At 42.8% G+C, this 19,280-nt stretch overlaps 1 protein-coding gene across 1 annotated transcript in view; it reads left to right on the top strand.

Annotated features, from left to right (window-relative positions):
• The window catches only part of SLC9A9 (solute carrier family 9 member A9), a 539,379-nt gene that overhangs the window by 237,387 nt on the left and 282,712 nt on the right, over positions 1-19,280 (top strand). Inside the window, exons 7-8 of the mRNA XM_004419282.3 lie at positions 8,457-8,595; positions 12,971-13,076. Coding sequence (XP_004419339.2) covers positions 8,457-8,595; positions 12,971-13,076 — 245 coding nt within the window. The remainder of the gene's footprint in view (positions 1-8,456; positions 8,596-12,970; positions 13,077-19,280) is intronic.

The following is a 19,280-nucleotide window of genomic DNA, read 5'->3' on the forward strand; positions in this document are numbered from 1 at the left end:
CTGAGATTGTATTATTCTAGGGCAGCCGTGATACATAAGATAATTTATACTTCCCACAGAATTCCCCTTGTCTTTTTCTTTTGTGCCAGACAACAAAATGGCAAAATGATATTTGTCAAGGATATGTAAAATCACTCTTTGGTATGAATTTGGATTCTTAGGAAGCAGTCATTAACTAAATGGTCCTCGAGACGCTGAAAGAATTAATTAATGTGCCTCCCCAACACAACTCTCCACCCTGAGGGGTTGTTGGCCCTTGGGAAGGTGAAACCCTATGGTTCTAACTCAAGCTCAGGGAACTTCTGGCCAGAGCTTCTTATTGTTAAGAGGCAGCTCTTCTAACCTCCCAGGGTGCCTGGAATGCCCCCAATTCCTGAAGTCATTATGTTTTACAGCAGATTCTCTTGACAGAGCTTCATCGACCTTTGGCAGAACATAAGCCAGAATAATGGGCAGGCAGTTGCCAGAATGAATTCCAATGTGTACACACAATTCTTGGCCCCATAAAACTCAATTCCTTATTCATAATTAACAACTTTTTGAGAAAGGGCAGGTTGGTACAGTTATTAAAAGATAAATAATAGATAAGGATCCACTTGTTTCTTTTTTTGGGGAGGGGGATAAAAATTTTAAACACAAAATAGTACTGTAATTAATTTTTCTTCAGCTTTGTTTCTTACCTGTGACTCTTAAAGCCAACCAAACAGAACAGCTTTTATGGATTCTCATCGCCCCTCTATGTTGTGTTTCTCCTTAAAATGTATCCTTAAGAGCAGAATGACAAAGAACTCTAGATGGGGAGAAAAGGAACTAGAAGCACCCCAACATAAAGGTCACAAGATGTGTCATCCTGTGGCCCTTTTCCTGTTTTCCAAATTGGGAGTAGGGGGCAGAGATGAAAGCAAACGTTGCTAAAAGGCTCCATACTAAAAAGAGCAGCAGGACTCCCCAGCAGTTAGGGCCAAACACCTCCCAACTGGCTTAATTGGCAACAGAATCAGCCTCATTTCCTCGAATCCCCACCCCGTCTCCTTTGCCTCAAGTCAGTATAAGAAAGGGGTGGGAAAGAAAGGGGGTCATCCTTGGAGAGAGTGCAGTGTTTAAGGTGTGAAGCTATTACCTCTCCCCATGGGGGGCTGCCTCTCCCCTAAGTTAGGTGGAAGGGACACCCTGGAATCCCCCAGATAGACTGGGGCTGCCTGCAGAAGAGGGCTGGCCAGCTCATGCCCCAGTGGGGGAAACTGCAGAGGGGCTGAGACCCTCTCAAGACAGAGGATGGGGAGGGAGTTCTTGGATGTGGCTTCTTGGAGTGGGAATGCATAAGAACACAGGGACTGGCCTAGGATTTCAGAAAGGAGTCAGCTGGAGCCGTCTCTGTCTGTGTCAGCAAGACCTGAAGGCTCCCTGGTTTGGTGTGTTTGGGGAGTGGGCAAGGTGAGCCCACTGAGTGCAGTACATCATGCCTCATGGAAGGTGCTCAGGGGTACCCCAAATAAAAGAGATTGGGGGTCAAGAGAGGGGTGAGAGCCACCAAGCTGCCCAAGTGGCCCCTGATCCAAGCCATAGAAAAGGACTGGGAATGTGTATAGCTGGCAGGGCAGATGGAGGACTGAGTGGCCCCTGTGGGGATTGTCAGCAAAATGGAGGTGCCACCATGTCAACAGAGACCTCCAAGAGAGGGATCAAGCGGGAACAAGAGTGAAGCCAGGAGCCCTGCCCACCACGGACAAGCAGTGGGCCACATAAGGTAGAGAGCTTGGCTCCCCATCCCTCCTCTGTGTCTCCAACACCAGGGGCACTGGTGCCCAGGAGGGAGGGGGAGAAAAAATTCCTTTCCCTCTTCTCCCTTCCAAGTCATTCTACCTGCTGCTCTAGAATATTCTGCAGGGAGAAGAAAAATCCTGCTTTGAAGATTTAAGTTTTAAGCTGGACCGCACTAAGTTTTAATAACTGAAAGGAGGTGAATAATGGAATTTGACCAAGACATCATTAATGGAACTACTACCCAGCACAAAGAGGGATTCAATATACTACAGTTGGAAGCAGTGATTGGAAAAACAATAAACCATGTAATATATACATATATCCCAACTAATACAGAACTCTTTAATAAACTAGTGCCAGTAGTTAGAAAACTTTTAGTTAAGGATTAAAGATTTAGCAGAGAAAATGGAAGGTCCTTTTGTATATCTTTGGCTATGGTAATCATTTTCTCATTTCTTTCTTTAATGATTAAAGTCATAGAAATTCTGAAAGGGATACAATGTGTTTGCTTAATACTTTCCTTTTAAAACTTTTTGAGTGGCATTGATTTCATGTTAACAAAGGAAGTGAGACGGAATTGGGAGATGGGAGAAGCAGGTTGTCCCAATCAGGCGCCTGGGACAGTGCGTGGGCAGCGCCAGTTGGGAGGACCAGTCGGAAGAGAGTACTGTTACGAAAGAACAGCTGCCCAGGAGCTCGATGTTGTTGGGTAGTTTTGTGAGTAACTGTGGGGCAAATATTTTCACAGTAGCCGTGAAGAATAACAGGAGTGGATGGTGTTGGAAACTGGGTGATCTTGAGAAAGACTGTAAGAATCAGGATAGGGATGACTCAGTAGGGTCCAAAAAGGGAAGGTGCCCAGAGTCAGAGGGGACGGTGTTGGTGGCAGTAATGGTGGTACCATTTATAGAAGACTCTCCCGACATTGTCTCGTTTTCACTCTCAGCATAATTGCCATACCCTCTCTTCTTCCTCCTCTTCTTATTTCTCTCTCCCTCTCCTTCCCCTTCTTCTTCTTCATCACTAGCATTTTTTGAGCATACGTGCACATACCATTCTGCACAAAACAATTTGTAAGATCAAATAATCTCTGACACCCTGAGATCCTAGACCAGGAACCGGTCAGTCAGAGTGTGAGAGAGACAGCGGGTGATATCTCAGCTCTGTTACAGTTGAGGTGCTGGTGGGACTTCTGATATGATACCCTTCTTTTACAACTAAACCAAGCTCTCAATTCAAAAACGAGAAAAGGAGAGAGAAGGAAGAGGAACAGGAAGAGGGACGGGTTATGAGAAGAAGGATGATTTACTTAAGAAATGCTTATCTAGCTCTCACTATGTGCCAGGTCCCATTTCCAGTGCTTTATAAACGTTAATTCATTGAATTCTCATGGCAACCTTATGTGATACGTACTATTATAATCATCCTCATTTTATAGGAAACTGAGGTGTGTATAGTTTAAGGAACTTGCTCAAGGTCACACAGCCAGTAAGGGGCAGAGCTGAGATTTGCACCCAGATCTCAGATTCAGTTTCTATGCTCTTAACGCTACCTAAGCTGCCAGGTGGGTTCCCTGAAGGAACATCATGAAGATGAAAAGATGGATAGTTGAGAAACACTGGAGTTGCCATCATGTCTGTGAATCTTCAGTGATACAGTGAGCAACATGATGCTTTATGCATGTTGCTGTCATCAAAGGAATTCAGGATATTTCATCCATTTCAAAATTTTTGAATAAAAGATGCTGCACGCATTTATTTCTGAAAATGGATATGATATACTATCATCAAACTAGTTTTTGCTGAATAATCTGTCCCTGAATAGAATTAATCAATAAACTGGACTTATTTCCAGTTTATGAGATGAATATTTAAACACCACTATGTATTTCTGGTCACGTCGTTTTCAAGGATGTTGGTTCCATCCTACTCAAATATACTTTCCCAGAAATCTGGGGCTTGTAGATCCATCTTCACCAGCTTGTGTTATAAACAGTGCCTCTTCAGAGTGGTGTCCCAAGGAACAAGTACCACACGGGTTAGCAGGAATTCCACTTCCCCTCCCCGCCCCTCCATCCATTAGTGGTTCAAGTGTCTCCCTCAGTGCAGGGGAGGAGGTGTTTCCTTTGTAAGTCCAAAGAGCTCAAACTGCTGGAACGTGATATTCTGTCGTCTCTTGGGTTTGCTACCCAAACCCTTGGTTGTTTCCGAAAAACACCCTCTGCAGCTGCTGCTCCGCAATCCCGAGCAAGGCTCAGTGTTGCAGCTGAAAAGAGAGCCCAGAGAGATGCCTCCTTTACCAGGGAGTAGAGCCTGGAGGAAGAACCTCCTAAAATCCTGGAAGTTGGGAGGGATGCAACCTCCCTGGGCCACAAGGCTCCTGCTTTCTTTGCCTCACTCCTCACCAGAAGCCAGAGGGCTTTGCCTGCAGAGCATCTCCACTAAACTAGGGGAGAGGCAACCGAGCTCAGCCTCCCGGCCTGTTCCTGTCCTGGGCCAGAACCCTGCTGAAGCTGAGGCTGCTGAGGAGACCCCTGCCTTACTTGATCCACGGAGCCAAGAGCTCCGTGCTGAACATGACAACTTTTTAGCCTCACTTCTATGGCCGTTTCCTCCCTGGAGACCCTTCTGTTCCCATGCAAACGTGACTAGTTATTCTGCAACAACCTGGAAGCGTGGTGTGCCGGGAGGGGAGCATGCCCCATCTCCCTGCAGTTGGAGCTGAGGCCTGGTTCAGCCACAGCTCTCTGCTGTCTGTCATGGTGAGGCTTGTGGAAGTTTTCACCAGAATGATGATGATGATGGTGATGAGGGTCAACATTCATTGAATGTTTATTTTTTGTGCACATAATTAACACTCAGTGAATGGGCCTACAAAACACGAGATAAATATACAGGTTTGAAATGTACCTCATATCCTCACACACTTCTGGGAGATAAGTAATACTATTATCTCCATATTACTAGACTTTGAAACTGAGTCTGAGCATGATGAAGTAACTTGCCCAAGGTCACACAGCCAATAAGAGTCAGATCTTTGAGGCTCAACTTGAGTCTCAAGTGTCACCTTCAGGCTTGGATTGACGACCCTAAAAGTAACCACAACACCACTACATGCAGTCCCTGCCTGATAGAAAAGCTTGTAGATGATGATTCATTTCAAGAGATGACTGGCTTTTGCAAGCCTCCTTCCTTCCTGTATTTCTTCCTTCCTTCCTTCCTACTTTCCAGTCACCCAGCCCCCATGCCATTGGCCTTCATTTAGCCTGAAGCCCAGCCACTAGGCTGAGTCCTGGGCATTCAAGGAGAAGTAAGACCCAGGCCAGGCCCAGCAAAGCTTAAGTCTGGGAGTGGAAGCCAGCCGTGAGAGTAGGTTTCCACGAGAAGCCCCGAGGCTCGCCTGCTGGTGGGTTGGGAAAGCAGGAGCTGTTGCCCCGTACAATGCACCCCGCTCTATCCTTGCATGCAGGTGGTGCTGCCCATGTTCCACCCAGGCATGAAATGAAAGGTTCTGGTACCTGAACTCTATTGCCTTTATAGTCAGCGCAATGCTCACTCAAGTGTCCTGATCTGAGTTCATGTTTTCCTCCCAAGAAGATCACCTTTTTAAGGAAGAAACAAGAAATTTACATTTTGAACTTGATAGTGTATGATCTTAATTTCTCTGACCCTTAGTTTCTTTGTTTTATGAAAAAAAGAAAGAAAGAAAGAAAAAGAGGGATAACAATCCCTGCCCTGTTTCCCTTGCAGAGATGTTATAGGACCACATAAAGCTATAATGCATGTGTAAGAGGGCTAAATGTTATGTAAATGTGAGGGCTTTTGTATGTTCTTAATGTGGAATTTAAAGCTCTGAGTGATGCCGCCTACCCACCTCTACCCTCCTCAGGTGCCCACCTCCATGCTCCCCGTGTTCCAGCCCTAACTGTAGAGCTCTGCTCTGAAGTGTCCTCAGCTCGCCTGCCTCCTTTTCTTTGCTCACACTCTCCCCATCTCCCCTCACTGTCTGTTGACTCACTTCCTGCTGAAATCTCATCTTCTCTATTCTAAAATAGTGCCCCCTCCTCATTTGCACCATTAAATGCTGTCTCTCTCACAAAATCACCCTCCGCGCTGTGACTAGAGCTAGTCATCATCTAATCTTAGGCTTCTCTGCCTCACTACGCCTTGCATATGTTCAATAACATGTTTGTTGACTCAAATCCTACTTCTCTTCTCTATGCCCTTCCCGGCTTGCCCCCAGCACCCTGCCCTTGATGCATCACCTGGCACAGAGCAGGTACCCAGTGCAGACGTCCTGGGGAGCTTTAGGGCTGCAGACTCAATGGACAAGCCCCATAGGTCAAGGGGAATGAAGCGTTTCCCTTCAGTTAAGTCAAACATCACAGGGAAGTTATGACGTTTGGCTGTACCCTGTTGGGTGGGGATCAGAGCCCAGGATGAGAACAACATCTCCCAAAATGCAGACTACGAACCAATGGGGTTACCAGATGATTTTAGCTGACACACAGGTGAACACTTTTTTCAAATTTAATAATTACATAATCTGTTATGTATTAAAAATAAATATAATTAGCATATCAAACCTATGTTTTCATTAACTATTTTTTAACAAAAACTCTTGCGTTTGAATAAAAATGAGTTTGTTTAAAGAAAAACATTGCATAAATAACAAATAATGGTACAGAATATGGCCAAATGATGTGGTGGTGCTCCAAGTTTGGGAAGCATCCGGATGGAGAAAATACTTTCGGCGGAGTGTGGAGATGGAGATGGAGGTGAAGAGGTCTTGTTCTACGGGTCAGATCTACTGGTAGAGCCTCAGGAATTTACAGAATTATTTACAAAGCTTTGTTACTACGCAAAAACCTTTGTTTGAAAGGCAGAATGCAACTGGAATGTTTTCTCATCATTATTTTTCTTCAGTGGAATGAAGAACTGTATTGGTAATGCCAACTCCCACATCAAGCTTTGCAGCCTTGGGCACCAAGTTTCATAATGGCCATAGGGTTTTACACCCTTTCCAGGGCTGTCAGATACCAAAGACCCAAATATGAGAATATAGGTTTGCTTTTCCTTTTTTTCTGCAATGCACAACGCTTTATGAAAAGAAAAACACTTCAAAGGCAATCCTTTTCTTGCATACATTTCAGGGCTCCGCTCGAGATCCACATTCATCTTCCTTATCCAATTACATGATAAGAGCAGAAGTGTTTGGCCTACTTCAGGGGTTTAAAGACATCCGGGGAAAACTAAGACCATTTGAAACTACCTTTCTTATGCCACACATCTTTGTGTAGGAGAATTGGAATCCACTCCCGCCGCTCCCTCTTAACTAGTCTCTAGATACAGAAAGTTAGGTCAGAGAGTTAACATACTCCAATCACCCAAGCCATAAAAGATTCAGTTATATCTCCGTAAAATCCAATCTAATCTCAAGTCAGTGTGTCTAGTATAGTTTTCACTCTCTCTATACTGCTACCAAGTCCCTTCCAGAACCCACTGTGAAACTCTTGATTTTTCCTGATTAGTTTTAAAGACCTCGTTTTAAAATAAAAACTGGAAAAAAAACAACAACCTGAAATGTTACTTCATTAGTCTCCCCAAAGCTACTGGTTCTAGCACATCTGTTCATTTTAATGCTACAATATGGAGTTCATATTTCCTAAAATAGGACACACCTTGTCCTTCATATTAACATTCTGGGATTTGAGGCCCTGGTTAAAAAAAAAAAGCAGGGCCGGCCCCATGGCTTAGCGGTTAAGTGTGCGTGCTCCACTGCTGGCGGCCTGGGTTTGGATCCCGGGTGCGCACCGACGCACTGCTTCTCCAGCCATGCTGAGGCTGCGTCCCACATACAGCAACTAGAAGAATGTGCAGCTATGACATACAACTATCTACTGGGGCTTTGGGGGAAAAATAAATAAATAAAATTATAAAAAAAAAAAAAAAAAGCAAATGTGAATTCCTCAAAAATATTTAAGTGAACAGATCGCGTATTGGTGGATTGATTTTTCTCTATGGAAATAAATCTGTTGGCAGCCACCAGAATTGGTGTATAAAAGATGACCTCGGGCAGCTGCTGCCATTCGTTTCAGTGGGAAAATGAGGGGTTTGTCTCTCCCCGGGGGTTAATACTGTGATGCTCTGAATGTCGTCTGGGCTCTGTTTCTGAAGGGTTACACTAGAAAGGAGGAATACTTTGTGGTGTATGACAAGATCACAGCCGAATATTTTGTGCACGCTGTGATTTGTATCACCCATTTGTGCACAGGCCATAAAAGTGCACTTTTTATCAGGAACATTTGTGAATATATAACAGCACTGAAGACATATGGCCACTAAATAATTCACAGTTATCTATCACCTCAGCAGATTCTTTATACACCTACCATGTTTTAATGCCCAGTTTGCTCAGAAACAGTATTCTTTACGACCCTTCCAATATAAAAATGTTTACTGACTGGCAGCAATATATGGATACCATGGGACCGGGCTGTAAGGAAGGGGAAAGATTTCCACTTTCTCCACCTCTTCTTGTCCTCATATTGGTTTCCCCTGAACTCTTCCAACCAGCACCTAACCTTGTAGGAAAATGTGCCTTTCCCAAAAGTGGGTGCTAAATTCTGACTTCTGGTGTTTGGGCCATAAGAGGGAAGCCACTGACTAACCTTCACCCTCTTCTCTTTTCAGTTCTATATCCATTTACAGTCCCAAGGAGAATCCAAATACATTTGATGCTGCGGCATTCTTCCAGTCCGTGGGGAATTTCCTGGGGATCTTCGCCGGCTCATTTGCAATGGGGTCTGCATATGCTGTTGTCACAGCGCTGATATCCTTTGTGTGTATGCAGAAAGTTGGGGACTGTTAAGAGCAGTCAATGTCCCTGAAATGCTTCTGAGGATGGACAACCTCCAGGCCAAGAAATGGCTAGACAGTCTGGTTCAAGTGTGACACAATGCCACTGGGGCCATCTCAGTTCTGAGTCATCCTCGAGGGGTAGGTTGGTACCAGCGGCAGAGGGGCCCAGGCTCTTTTCTTGTCCAAGGCCAGTTCTAGCACTACTGATACTGTCTGATCCTAGGATATCAACAGTCTTAAAAAATTGCTGCCTAGGAAAATAGGTGGGTAGGGGGCGTCGGGACTGGCTGTATTAAGGTCAAGAGGAAGAACTGAAGATCCAAGGTCGAGAACAAGACAGGATCTACTGGGAATGATACACTGGGTATTCTTTTCCTCCTTTGCAAGCTTGTGTCAATCACTAGCTCACACGGTTGGCCAAGCCAAAGATGACTGTGGGTATCCACATCCACAGCTATTTTGTGGAAGAGGATCTGCAAGAAATGCAGAAATGACATGTTTGCCATATCTGGACAATTGTGTCATCTCATTTCCTCTTTTGCAGTAGAGGGGTGGGAGGATGGGTAGAGTTCCTAAAGGATTTGAGCCAGGGAATGAAGCTGGTCTGGTGGGATGTTCACTCAGAGCAGTTGGATGGGGAAAAAGTAAGTCAGGGTTGAGGAGGAAAGCCAGAAGGCCAATGTCAAGTGTGAGGGCTTAAACCAGAAAGAAGAGTCAAAGCCAAGGATCAAGGACCAAAGACCTTGGGGAAAAGAAAAGGAAGAAGGGTGCAAGAGGGGTCAGGGCCCCAGCAAAGAAAGCAAAATGTTGGAATGTTTTTCCATGGGGACTGGCCCAGAGATTCACTGAGCAGCTGCTAAAATGCTAGGTTCTACTCAAGGTTTCTAAGACAAGTCAGAAGATGAATAAAACATGGACTCTGCCTTCAATTAGTGACAAGCTTGGAAAGACAAGTTCTACGATAAGAGCTGGATAGAAAGTGAGGGCCAAAGCCACAGCCCACTTATTAGGACTCTAAAAATTCAAACGGGGATGATTCCATTGTGTCTGGCATAGTCCAGTAGACTCTTGACCAACCTTATGATTCTGGAAAATAATTTGAAAAGCAGTATTTTCATGCAAAGGGGGACTTAGGTTTGGCCAGAAAGATGGATTTGATGTCCACAAAGGCTATGCAATGAAGGATTCAGAAGACCAACATTCATGGAGGTGCAGGGATGGGCTGACATGGTACATGGTGGGTGTGCCTGAAAGGACCAGAGAGCTCGAGCTGGTGAGCAATGGAAGACGAGGTGACACAGGTGGGTTGGAGTCAGCTTGAGGAGTATCTTGGAGTGTTATTCAAAGGAGTCTGAGCATCTTTCTATGGTCTACAATTAGCTACTGAAGGTTTCTACTCAGGAGAGCGACACGCTGAATGTCTTGTTTTTAAAACATAAATGAGGAACTGGTACATAGGATGAATCACAAGAGGAAGATTAGAAGCAAGGGAAACTGTGATGATGAACTGTGGGGGGACATCAGGAAGGAGATTGACGCTTAGGAGAATCTCTGGGACTTAGTGATTCGTTGGTTGTGAGAGATCAAGAAGAGGTGAGAATCACAGGCCACTCCAAAGTCCTGTCCTGGAAATGCTGGAGAATGTCGACTCCATTGACAAAAATAAAGTCAGTCAGAAAAGGTAGGGCTGATTTCTAACAAAAACAATGATTAATAATCTACCTCGTACTTATAAAAGTCAGGGCTCCTGCTGTTTGTTCTACATGTTATCCCTCATTTACCTTCACGATGATCATATCATGCGGATACTATTTTTATTGGACACTGAAGCTTAGAAAGGGTAAGGTATTACCCAAGGCCTCACAGTTAGTACAAGGTAGAGCCAAGATTCAAATCCAGGGAGTGAAACCAAGAGACAGACCGTGCTCTTGAGCGCTAATCCCTATTGCCTCTTAATTCTTAAGTGGAATTATGATGGATGTCACATGTTATTTAGAATAGAGTAATGGTAATGATGATAGCAACATTTAGTGAATGTCTAACATGTTCCAGGGCCTTTATCTGTATCACCTCATTTGAATCAACCCTGTAAGATAAATTATTATTATCCTCACTTTACGCATGAGGGGAGGAAACTGAGGCTCAAGGAGGTCACTCTGGGTCGCGTATCAGTAATAATGAATACGATAATAATGATATCATCTAACATTTGTTGAGAACTTTACCATATGCCAGCCGTTGTCCTTATCATTTTGCATGGACTATCTCAGATAGCTTTTATAAGAACCCTGGGAGGGAGATACCGTTCTTATCCCAGTTTTACAGCTGGAGAAACTGACACATAGAGGTTACACAACTTGTCTAAGGCCACACAGCTAGAACATTTCAGGGCCAGGATTTATACCCAGGCTTTTTGGCTCCAGAACCTGCACGAGGTGGAAGAACTGAAACTGAAACTCTGCTCTGCCTGATGTGAAGGGAATGTATGGACACATGAGCGAACAAGGTGATAAGGGAAGGGCAAAAATTCCTGGAGATTGGAAATCTGCCATGAGATTGGATCTGATCTGGAAAAAAAGAGTGGAGAGGTGGAAGAGACAGGAGTTAGTCACAGTGGCAGGAGAGATCATACAGCATCTGATGACCTTGGCTCTCAGGCTGTGAAGGAGGCAGATGCACAGTCATTCCCTCCATTGTAATAACCTCTATACCTTGTTCATAATGAGACAAAGGCTCCTTAGGGTGTAGGCCCCTGGGCTCTGGACAAGCTTGGGCTCAACCTAGAACTGAACTACTTTCTGGAGGTTGAAAGAAAAGAATGCCCTATGCCACTTGATATTCTGTTACTCAAATTGACCTAAGCCTTCTCTAGGACAAACTAGAAGAGGGAATTCAGGGGAACAAACCCCACTAGAAACAAAGCCTGCCCTCCAACTAACAAGAGGGGATGCTGAAAAGTGTCAAAGAGCAGCCCATGTTTTTTTCCAGATAAAGAATTGCTTCCAGATCCTTACTGAATCTATTTCCAGGAAAGATGTTTCCTGGAAACAAAACAAATTAATATAAGTCACACTGGTAGAAAAACTTGCATATCCCTTGTTGCATACCGGGCCCTCTTCTACAGGCTTAACATGTGGTAACTGGTTTATACACCTAAGAGTAGTTTGCATTATTATCCCTATTTTCAGACAGGGAAACCAAATCACAGAGTGGCCAAGGGACACGTCCAAGCTGATACAGTGACGATGAAGCCAGATGGAGTTGGCTTCCAGAGGCCACGCTCCCAACCATGACGTTATTCTGCCTCTTCTTGGCATTGGGCTTTCTAAGACTTTAAAAGACGTTTTTAATATACTTCATCTCATTTTACTCTCCACTTGTGGGAGTAGGTATTATTCTCATTGTCAGTTCACAGAGGGCAGAAATGAGGCTGAGAGAGGTTAACATATTGCTCAGAAGTCACACAACCAGTGACTCATAGAGTCAAGACTTGGACCTGGATCTGCCACTGCAGGGGTCATGCTTTTTGCCTCCCTGCCCTGCTGCTAAACATCTCTTAATGTGAAATCTTCTTTAGATTTTTTTCTAGAAGCATAAAAATGCAACATAACATCTCATTCGTGGACTCAATTGCAACATAACACTTTCCTGTCGATCACACACTCCTCATCCTCTCCCCATAACCCATTCTCTGGTTGACTTACATCACTATGGCTTTGCTTTGTTTGCAACTCATAGGCTATTGACCAAGTGTCATTCCAGCCAAAATGAACCATTTCCTGCCAAAGGGCTTCTTGTCTGACCTAGAAATAATACACCCTTTCCTCCATCCCACTTATTCTAAGAGGGCATGGGCAGCTTCCCTATCACTGAGTGTACCTGTTCCTCCTGACCCCACTTCCATCCCCAGGGGAGAAGAGTTCAAGGTGATCTGTCCACTGACTGGCCCTCCCCAGGGAGCAGTGGTCACCTTCGGTGCTGATGCACTTGCAGCATCTCACCCAGCCACACTCTCTGTGGCTTTGTTTTCTCAGATCTGCTACAGTCTCCTGAGGGGCACACCCCAAGGGCCAAGGCCAAATTCAAGAGGTTTTGTACCTGCAGTTAGCTGACACCTTTTTTGTCTGAACACAGGTTTGCATTTTCCCCGGAGTGTTCTGCCCCCAGTGAAGCATGGAAGTCATGCTGGCCTTCAGGGTAGTCCCAGTGAGAGGTACAGCCACCCAGGCAGGTCTGAAATCAGTTCTCTTATTCTAAAACGATCACGACCAGATTAATTTTTCTCAGCCAAGAGAGACATTTAGCTGTAAAAGCAGTTGTCGTTTCCCTTAACACCTCTTCGTCACTTGACCAAATTTACCAAACTGTGCGAGTTCCCTATGCTGGAAACAGGCCTGTTTTTCCTCCTGTCTTGGAGTGCCTTCCTGTCTGCCGAGGCCGCCGGCCTAACAGGTGAGTGCCCCATTCTGCACAGCAAACTGGATGTGTGAATCCGTGTGTGTGCCCCCAGATGGACCCCTCCCTGACCTAGCAGGAGCCGAAATGGAGACTCTCTTACATAGGTTTGTGTCAGAATCAGCATCTCCTGGGTACCCTGGGGTGAAAAACATAGTAATTCACCCATTTGTACACAACAGCTTAGTGCAAAGTCTCCAAAATGCCATTTCCTGTTCTCTCCTTGCTGGTCAGGAGGGGATGTTGCAATCTACAAGTAACTGATTTATAGAAGTGTTGGATGACTTTACAAGTTGAAGTCTCTACTCAGAAAGCCAAGGGATGCACAACTGATTTGTAGAAAAGGGTAGTGGCTTTCCATTGGCTGTTAACAGCAAGGACCCATGTAATCAGCCTCTTCAGGGTGTGCACACGTCCACACTCAGCAGTGTTGAAGTCTTCTCAAATGCTCTGTGGCAGGCCAGAGAACAAAGAGCTAATGTGGCAGCTCTACAGTTTAATACCTCTCACCACAGAAGTTCCATCTATAGAACCCTCTGGGGTGGAAGAGTTGATAGAGAAAGGGGCAGTCCCTAAGGTCCCGAGGGCCGCAGGTCCTGTGATCTGGATTCGGCAATTAGATTGCCTTTCTGCAACAGTGAGGGTTTGCGCCTGGATAGCTGCAACGATTGGGTGCTTTTCCATGTGGAAGAATCACTGTGGCTCCAAGCAAAACGTCAAAGCTATTTCTCTCCTTTGGCCCAGTTACCTGCTTCTCCCAGGTTTCAGTCCTGGATCCCTTGCTGCCCACTACATCTCAGTTGACATTCAAGTGGTGAGAATCCCTCCCGAAGTTAACTAGTAACAGGGTATGCCTCCTTAGTTATTTGCATTTTGATAAGTGGTACTTTAAGTCTAAATAATAATAAAAATTGACATATATTGAAGGTGCAGCATGAGCCAGGTGCTGGCTAACTGCCTTCCAGGGACGTTCTTATTAATTTACAGAAAGACTCAAAGTTAGGGACTATACTCACTTTACCCAGGCAACAGGAAGTGGTGGAGCTGGGATTTCAAACTAGATTTGATTCCAGAACCTGGGCTCTGGGGCGCCAAACGTTGCTACTCTGAATGAAACTCCATCTGTGGAATAGCAGGCAGGCTTCCAAAAGGAAGAAGATATTTGGGGCCCCAGGAGCCTGCCTGGTCCACCTGCTCCTAGGCTGGTGTTGACACTCCTGTGAAACCTACGGCAAATCTTTTCTATAATGACAACCTGTTGCTCTGGGCAGCTGACCCAACTTACTGCAGAGCCGCGGGGGGCCAAGCTTTTCTCACAGGCTTTGAGGGTGTCTGTTGCTGATACAGAAAGCCATCCTGCCACTTCTTATGACACTATAACCAAGACTACATTATCAGAGTCCACTCTCCTGGGTCCTTGTATCCAAATCATTCCAACACAACGTCTGTTATGTTCATGCCTTACCTTGTTATTAGAGAGGTTGCTGAAGAGCTTGTGCATTCCAGAAAAAAGGAACACTAGTGTCCCTTAAATGAAATAACGGAGGTAAACAATTTGCCTCAGTCTTTCAAAAAATTCTGGTTTCCTTTCCTCCACATTCTATGCCCTTTTCAGCACTTAACATGTTACAAAATCATGTAAGTAATGCTAATAATAAGAACATGTATTTGACCTTCCAGAAAGGTAAAAGAGTGTCTTAAGTCACCTGATATTTTTAGTCTACTGTTGAACGTTGTAATAAACACACACACACACACACCCCAGTGCCTAAGAATTGTTCATTTCTGTATGTGAAATTGTCTATTTCCTGGTCCATTTCAGCAAGATCTTGTTTTATTAACTACTTTAAAGGTTATAGTCCGTGTATAAACTTCAAATTCATGTGCACCTTGCTCTTTTGCTACCATTTTCAACCTGATATCCTCATTGGATGCCGTGCAGATCACTTCTAAGGAGCCAGCATCCTGGGATGGGTGAAAGCAGGTGTGGGCCTCAGTAGTAGAAAGACTCAAATGTCCATGGCTGCACTCAGGGATACTCACTGCAGAGCAGTACTCCAGAGTAAGCAACGTGCCTAATAGGCATTTGATACAGATCAAACTCTAGGTGTGAGCATTTTCTACTGCCAAAGACCAAGCCTGCTTAGTCCAAATCACTTATGTGTTTGTTTGTTTGTTTGTGATTTAATCCTCGCCTATTTCCAAATTGGATTTGGGACAACTCATAACATGAGCCATGCATATCATGGGACCATTTAGTTGAGGGTAAACACTCAAGTGCTTTGGGATAGGGTTTTTCTGAAAAATTAGGCAGCTGTTCGTTGCTGTGGTTTGGCAATAAATACAGCTTTGAGCTTTCTGGCAGCCAAAGCCAAAAGGGAAACATGATGAGTTATATAGGAATAATACAGCATTATAAAAGAAAGTCATACTTATTTATAAAAATGGGCAAACATTTTTGTGGCACTAAAAGTTTAGGGGAATTTTTCGCATGCGTATTTATATGAGGGTGTCTGAGCACCATAATAGACAATGTATTTAATAATAGTTTTATGGAAGATGGAGATCCATTCTTCATGTAGTCATTTCTCATATCAACCTTCAATACAATCTGAGGGTGTGGTATCAAATTACAATTTTCTAAGGGTATTTCATGATGACAAAATTCTTCTAGTTCTAATCCACAAGTAAACTAATATAATGCAAAGTTAAAATCTAGAAAAGTTTTTAAAAAGTGCTTAACAAATGAATATATTGCAAAGAATATAGTGAACTAAATAGAATGAGCTATTAAACAGTTTCTGAGTAACTATAGTGGTAACTACCAATCATGGGACCTTATGTGGGTTCACTAGCAACACATCACATAGGTCCTGGGAATGGTGTTTACGTGCGATGGTTTCTCAGCAGAATTCCCTCAGCCCTGACATTTCAAAGTGGGTACTCAAGGATGCCCACCAAGGGAACAGGGCTCTAGGCCTGCCACCCCCGCTTTACTCCTTTTATTGGTTCTGTGAATTGGATTTTCACATAAGATTTCAGTTGGAAAAAAGGATTTCTGTTGCTTTAAACAAAGAACATCTAAAAAAAACATTTTTCATTTTTTTCTTACCACCTAAATAATACATATACATCATAGAAACTTTAGATTCACAGAAGGAAATAAAATTCTAATTATCTATATTCTTACTGCCTGTTAATAACTTATTAACATTTGTCTGAGTCCATCTAATTACATGCATAAACATATACTTAGTTAAATACATACATGCATACATATATATAATTATACTTTTAAAATTTTTAAGTAACTTGCTTTTTTCATTCAACAATTTATAGTGAATGTTTTTCATGACATTAAATATTCTATTATTTTATTAATGTTTATGACTGCCTGGTACCATATCATATCAACTTGCCATAATTTATCCTACCAACCTTTTGATAGTTTATAGTTTTCAATATTATTAATATGATTGAAATATTAATCGTTATAGATTGATGTATGGATTTCTATTTATATAACCGCCTAAAAATAAAATCGCTGGTTAAAAGGAAGGCTAAAATTTCAATGTCTTTGAAAAATTCATCCAAATTATCCTCCAGAAAATTTGTATCCCTTTCTACTTCCAGCAACAATGTAAGAGAGAGCGTGTTCACTCACATCTTCACCACCCTACATCTTATTCATCCCTGCTAATTTGATAATCCAGCTCCATTCCATTCTGATTTACTTTTTTTATATTTTTACTGAGGAAAGCATTTATTTACATGTCACTGGCAATTTGTGTTTCTCTTTTGGTGAACTACCTGTTTATGCCCTTTGTCCTTTTTTCCCACTGAGATGCTTATCTTTGTCACATGGAATTTTAGGAGCCATTTTTCTGTTAAGAAAATTGACCTTTTGACTATCACATAGGCTATAAATATTGTCCAACTTGTGGTTTTATCTGTTAAATATGTTCCATTTTGTTTGTTTAGGTAAGGGAAAAGTTTGGTAGAGACATTTTTAAGTTTTATGTGGTTAATTTTATCTCCTCCTTAGAAAGCCCAAGATTTTATTAGAATCTGTCTAGAAAGCCCAAGTGTTTATTAATGATAACGTATACATACTTTCTTTTAATAGTTGTCTGGTTTTATTTTGCATCGGAATCCAACTGGAATTTGTTTTGATATGAGGTATGGGGTATAGTAGGGATTTGATTTTATTCCTGGTTGGTTGTCTGCTCATTCTAATACCCTTCAACCTTAACCTATAAATTTCTAATATAATGTCCATGTGTGTTGGTACATATATGTGTCTGTATGTTTTGGGCTTTCTGTTGTTCCACTGAGCTTTTGGTCTTCACTGTTTTCATCATTTCAGCTTCATGGTTCATTTTTATATCTAGTAGATCAGCCTCTCACTGCCCTTTCCCATTTTTAAGAGCTTCTTTGCTATACTCACATATTTATTATTCTGTGTAGACTTGAAAATAACTTGACTAGGTTTCAAGCAGAAAATAACTTTGGGATTATGATTGGGGTTGCATTAAATTTTTAATTAATTTGAGGAGAAGTGGTGTTTTTACAATGTTGAGTCCTCCCATCCAGGAATATGTTATGTCTCTCTATTTATTCAAGTCATCTTTTATGGCCCTTAGTAAATTTTCATAGTTATCTTCACATTAGACCTACAAATTTCTTGTTAAGTACTTTTTAAGCTATTTTATATTTGGGGAGAATATATTTTAAGCTATTTTATATTATATATAATGAATGAAAATGTCTTCCGTCATACTGTCTACCTGGCTGTTGTTTGTATGTGTGCATCTAGACTTCACTATACTATTTGATTTACTTTCTGTTGTTCTGAAATATAGAACTAGAGCTGATGCATAGAATTAGGATCGATGGGCAGAAGTTATATCAGACTCTCAGGTCCATGTCTATATCAGCACCAGTAGAGTGGCTGAAGCATCCTAGGGACTCAATAAATATCTTTTGAGCAATAGAATGAATGAGTTTAGCTCAACAAAATGAAAAACTCCCAAAATCTGAATAACAGACTACTTTATGAGGTAGTAAGTGCTCTGTGCCTAATAATATTCCTGTGGATTCTATACATCCATTGGTCAGTATATTCCTGAGCAGATCCACACATTAACCAGAGGATATATCATAAATTTTATTAATCTGCAACTCCACTTCCCCAACTATTAAGTTAAAATAGAGACATGTTGACCTGAGGAGACAAGAGCCTAGTCAGGAGGAATATGGTGGATATACGTTGGTTTGGGTTTCCCAGCAGCCATTCTCACTTTCACTGGTAATAGCATCTTGATGTTACTTAGGGAACTACGCCTCCTCCATCAGATGCCATCTTGTTAATCAAGGTGTCGCACCCTCCCCCACCGGAAAGAATAGGGCCATCTGAAGCTAGGTCAACCAGACACTCTTTCCCTGGGATATGACCCTTTAGGAGGGAGACAGAGGATGTTTAACTGTTGGCACTTGTTCGTTCCAGTAGCAAAGCCCTGTTGAGACCCTCTATTTATCCCTGCCACAGATCCGTGGAGCTGCCTTTGTGCCTCTTTCTGAGAGCTATCACTCTTCCCTCCAATAAATTTCTTTCTGATTACAGTAGCCAGAATTAGTTCTTATTGCCTGCAAACAAAGAAACCTAAATAGTACAAGAGAAGGAATAATCCACGAGGTATTTCAACAAAAGAAGCTGCATAACTTGGTGACAGATGAGAAGGGGAGAGAGACCCAAAGTCAGCACAGCCTCTGAGCTAGGATACTTGGGACCATCTCATGCCAGGTGCATACTGATAGACAGACAAAAAAAATCAAGCTTTCAAAGACAGTTTGCACAGTGTTCATTATCCTTTTCGATTCAGATTCTTATAAGATTCATTATGAACACTTCAGTGTGGAGGGGGTTGCTCATTACCATATCTTCTGCTTTCATGTTCAGTTGTTACTAATTTGATGATGATCATTCGATTTATTTTGATCATCTTTTACTTCAAGGGCCACATTTGCAGCCGCCTCATCTCAGTCTCTTGGAAATTGCACCTGCAAATGTTCGATAGTCACATGGAGGAACTTAGTTTTATGGAAATAAGTGGCTTTTAGACATGCAAATGAAGGTTGGCATTTCTATTACCCAGAAGTCTGATTCTCTGCTATTGGAAATATACAGGTGCAGTTCGAGAA

This window comes from Ceratotherium simum, chromosome 5 (genome assembly GCF_057802395.1).
Source record: "Ceratotherium simum simum isolate JZ-2026a chromosome 5, ASM5780239v1, whole genome shotgun sequence".
Classification (NCBI taxonomy): Eukaryota; Metazoa; Chordata; class Mammalia; order Perissodactyla; family Rhinocerotidae; genus Ceratotherium; species Ceratotherium simum.